Raw genomic sequence first — 4,506 nt, forward strand, 5'->3', positions numbered from 1 at the left:
TGCATTTGGGATCCTCCTTGAGGGATCTGGATTTGGGATCCTCCTTGTGGGATCTGCATTTGGGATCCTCCTTGAGGGATCTGGATTTGGGATCCTCCTTGTGGGATCTGCATTTGGGATCCTCCTGATGGGATTTGGATTTGGGATCCTCCTGATGGGATCTGCATTTGGGATCCTCCTGATGGGATTTGGATTTGGGATCCTCCTGATGGGATCTGCATTTGGGATCCTCCTTGTGGGATCTGGATTTGGGATCCTGCTCCTTGTGGGATCTGCATTGGGGATCCTCCTCCCTGTAGGATTGCTTTTGGGATCCTCCTGGCGGGATCTGCATTGGGATCCTCCCTGTTGGATTTGCTTTTGGGATCCTGTTCCTTGTAGGGTCTGAACTTGAGATCCTGATCCTTGCAGGATTTGCTTTTGGGATCCTCCTTGTGGGATTTGAATTTGGGATCCTCCTTGAGTGATCTGGGTTTGGGATCCTGTTCCTTGTGGGATCTGCATTTGGGATCCTCCCTGCAATGTCTGAATTTGGGATCCTCCTTTCGAGATCTGGGATTGGGATCCTCCTTGTAGGGTCTGGATTTGGGATCCTGTAGTTCGTGGGATCTGAATTTGGGATCCTCCTTGCAGGGTTTGAATTTGGGATCCTCCTGTCGGGATCTGAATTTGGGATCCTGCTCCTGGCGGGATCTGGGCTTGGGATCCTCCTTGTGGGATCTGGTTTTGGGAGCCTCCCTGCAGGGTCTGGGTTTGGGATCCTGTTTGCGGGATCTGGGTTTGGGATCCTCCCTGCAGGGTCCTGTTTTGGGATCCTGTTTGCGGGATCAGATTTTGGGATCCTGTTTGCGGAATCAGATTTTGGGATCCAGTTTGCGAGATCAGATTTTGTGATCCTGTTTGCGGGATCAGATTTTGTGACCCCGTTTGCGGGATCAGATTTTGGGACCCCGTTTGCGAGATCAGGTTTTGGGACCCCGTTTGCGGGATCAGATTTTGGGACCCTCCCTGCACGATCCTATTTTGCCCCCCCCCCCGTGCGTTTGCGCCGCTCCCTGCCCGGAGGAGGAGCCGGGGCGGTTTTTGGTGTTGGGTAATTTATGATCCTTTTTCCACTTCATGCGGCGGTTCTGGAACCAGATTTTGATCTGGCGCTCGCTCAGCCCCAGCCCGTGCGCGATCTCGATCCTCCTGCGCCGGGTCAGGTACCGGTTGTAGTGAAATTCCTTCTCCAGCTCCAGAACCTGCTGCCGAGTGTAGGCGGTGCGGGAGCGCTTGGGCTCCCCCCCGCAGAAATTGGGGTTCACTGGGAGGGCGGAGGGGAAAAAATAGAGGGGGGGGAAAAGGTGAAAAGGTAAAAAAAATAAAGGGGGGATATGTGGAAAGGTAAAAAAAATAGGTGAGGAAATATGTGGAAAGATAAAAAAAATAGTGGGGTGAAAATATGTGGAAATAGAAAGGAAAAATATGTGAAAAGATTAAAAAAAAGGGGTGGAAATATGTGGAAATAGAAAGGAAAAATATGTGAAAAGATAAAAAAAAAAGGGTGGAAATATGTGCAAATAGAAAGGAGAAATATGTGAAAAGATTAAAAAAAAGGGGTGAAAATATGTGGAAATAGAAAGGAGAAATATGTGAAAAGATTAAAAAAAAGGGGTGAAAATATGTGGAAATAGAAAGGAGAAATATGTGAAAAGATTAAAAAAAAGGGGTGGAAATATGTGGAAATAGAAAGGAAAAATATGTGAAAAGATTAAAAAAAAAGGGTGGAAATATGTGGAAATAGAAAGGAGAAATATGTGAAAAGATTAAAAAAAAGGGTGAAGATATGTGGAAATAGAAAGGAGAAATATGTGAAAAGATAAAAAAAAGGGGTGGAGATATGTGGAAATAGAAAGGAAAAATATGTGAAAAGATTAAAAAAATAAAGGGGAAATATGTGGAAAGGTAAAAAAAAAAAGGGGGGGAATATGTGGAAAGGCAAAAAAAAAGGGTGGAAATATGTGGAAATAGAAAGGAGAAATATGTGAAAAGATTAAAAAAAAAAAGGGTGGAAATATGTGGAAATAGAAAGGAGAAATATGTGAAAAGACAAAAAAAAATAAAGGGGGAATATGTGGAAAGGTAAAAAAAATAAAGGGGGGATATGTGGAATATTTAAAAAAAAAAGGGGAAATATGTGGAAAGATTAAAAAAAAAAGGGGTGGAAATATGTGAAAATATAAAAATATAAAGGGGGAGATATGTGAAAAGATAAAAAAATAAAGAGGGAGGGATACGTGAAAAGATAAAAAAATAAAGGAAAAATATGTAAAAACGTGGAAAAAAAGGGTTGAAATATGTGAAAAGTTAAAAAAAAGGGAAGTGAGTAAAAAGATTAAAAAGGGGGGGATATGAGAAAAGTTAAAAAAAGGGACGAAATATGTGAAAAGATAAAAAAAAGGGGGCGAATAGGCGAAAAGATTAAAAAAAAGGAGGGGATAGGTGAAAATATTAAAAAATAAGGGAAAATATGTGAAAATATTTTTCAAATAAAGGAAAAATATATTAAAATATTTTTTAAAAAGGGGGAAAGGTGAAAATGTTAAAAAATGGGGGCGATGAGTGACAATGCAAAAGAAAAAGGGGGAAAGGTGAAAATGTAAATAAAAATGGGGGGGTTAAAATGCAAAAAAATAAAACAGGGGGAAAGGAAGTGAAAAGGCAATAAAAAGGGGGGAAAGATGTGAAAACAGCAAAAAAAAAAAAAAAAAGAAAAAAAAAGGGACAAAAAAAAAAAAAAAAGGAGGGGAAAACACACAAAAGGGGAAAACAAATTTTAAAAGGAGGGGGAGAAAAAGAAAAAGCAGAAAATTACCGAGCTGTTCCTTTAACGGGCTCTTCCCCCCCCTCCAAAAATCACCAAAAAAAGAGGAAAAAAAGCGTCACACGCTCTTTGTAAAGGGGGATTCGCTTAAAAAAAATTAAAAAAAAAAAAAATCAAAGCGAATCTTCCAAAAATATTCCCAGAACCGAATCTCCAACTCCGCGCTCGGGCCTGACGTGGGTTCCTGTCCGAAGGTTTTTTTTTTTGAGCTCCCCCGGACGCGTTTTTTGTGCCCTCTGGGTGGGAAAATTCCCATTTTCTGCCCTCGCATCCCTGCGAGAAGATCGCGCAATTATCCCCAAAAGTTCCCCCCTTGCACGCTTGAGCAACGGGCGAGAGAGGGAGCTGCGGTTTGGTAAATATCCACCTCCAAAAAAAAAAAAAAAAAAAAAAAAAAAAAAAAAAAAGAAAAAGAGAAAAAAAAAAAAAAAAAAAAAAAAAAAAAAAAAAAAGAGGGCAGGGGAGGGGAAAATAGTAAAAGTTTACTCAACCCGCCACTTAAATACAAATTACCAAAACATAAAACTTCACTTATGAAGATTCAACAGCCATAAAAAAAAAAAAAAAAAAGAGGAGAAAAAAAAAAAGAAGAAAAGTAGCCTGCAAGAAATTGGAGGAGGATGGTAACAGAGACTTCAAAGGCACATGGCCAAGCAGAGCAATAAAAATTTATGGAGGATGTAATTATAGCGCTCTGCAAACAGGCGCTCGTAAATCTCCCCGGAATGGTTATTTTACAACTGAGCAATAAGATTTCTACAAGACTTCGAGGTGCTACTTAAACCATAAAGCCCAGCCACTTTTTTTTTTTTTTTTTTTTTTTTCCTTTTTTCCCCCCTCTCTCTCTCTCTGTTCCGCACTTACCCGTGCTGACATGGACTTTTTTCATCCAGGGGTAAACCACGGGCTGGGCGCCGGCCTTGGCCGGGTTTTGGCTGCACGAGGGCGGGCTGGGGGTGCGGGGCGCGGCCGGAGGATGGAGGAGCCGCCGGGGGGACGGCGGGGGCTGCGCCGAGCCCGGACAGGACGGCAGCAGCTGCTCCTTGCAGGAGGATGGCGCGGCGAACATCGCTCCATGCTGGCAAGTGTTCTCCCGGGGCCTCGGGCTGCCGAAATATTCCGGTGGCGAGTGGTCGGGCAGGTAATCGCCGTGGGAATATTCCTCGCAGGGTGGGAACTTGGGGTCCACGTAGTTGGAGTTGATCAGAAAGGAGCTCATGGCCATTAATTGGGGGGTGGGGGGGGGGGGGGGGGGTTTGCGCACGTGCACGCGCGCCGGGGGGGGGGGGGTGGGAGAAAAAAATATATCGATATATCTATATGTATGTGTGTCTGTCTGTCTCCTTCTCTCTCCCTTTCTCTGCTTAAAATTTATTCCTGTCCCCCTGCCCCCCCCCCCCCCCCGCCGCCGCCTTTTCCTCGTTTTCCTGTTTGCTGGAACCCTCCTACTCACTGTCAAGTGAACAAAGTTGGGTCCATGTGACAGCGCGGGCCAATGGCGAGGGGCACGGCGAGCCCCGGATAAGGAAACCTTGCCCAGCCCGGCTTCTCCCGGGGCCCCCCGGCATCCCCGGGGGTGAGCTCGGTCAGCTCCGGTCACCTCTGGTCACCTCTGGTCACCTCTGGTCACCTCCGGGCAG

General features: G+C 44.5%; 1 protein-coding gene across 1 annotated transcript; it reads right to left on the reverse strand.

The window, feature by feature from the left end:
• Positions 1-989: 989 nt before the first annotated feature.
• LOC306816413 (homeobox protein Hox-B4-like) lies at positions 990-4,091 on the reverse strand (the record flags this gene model as incomplete). The annotated part of the gene is made up of 2 exons (XM_079332851.1): positions 990-1,306; positions 3,731-4,091. 2 exons carry the CDS (start codon positions 4,089-4,091, stop codon positions 990-992), a joined length of 678 nt encoding a protein of 225 aa, XP_079188977.1.
• Positions 4,092-4,506: the final 415 nt, after the last annotated feature.

The sequence above is a fragment of the Erithacus rubecula genome (assembly GCF_903797595.1).
Source record: "Erithacus rubecula genome assembly, contig: scaffold_570_arrow_ctg1, whole genome shotgun sequence".
Taxonomy (NCBI): Eukaryota; Metazoa; Chordata; class Aves; order Passeriformes; family Muscicapidae; genus Erithacus; species Erithacus rubecula.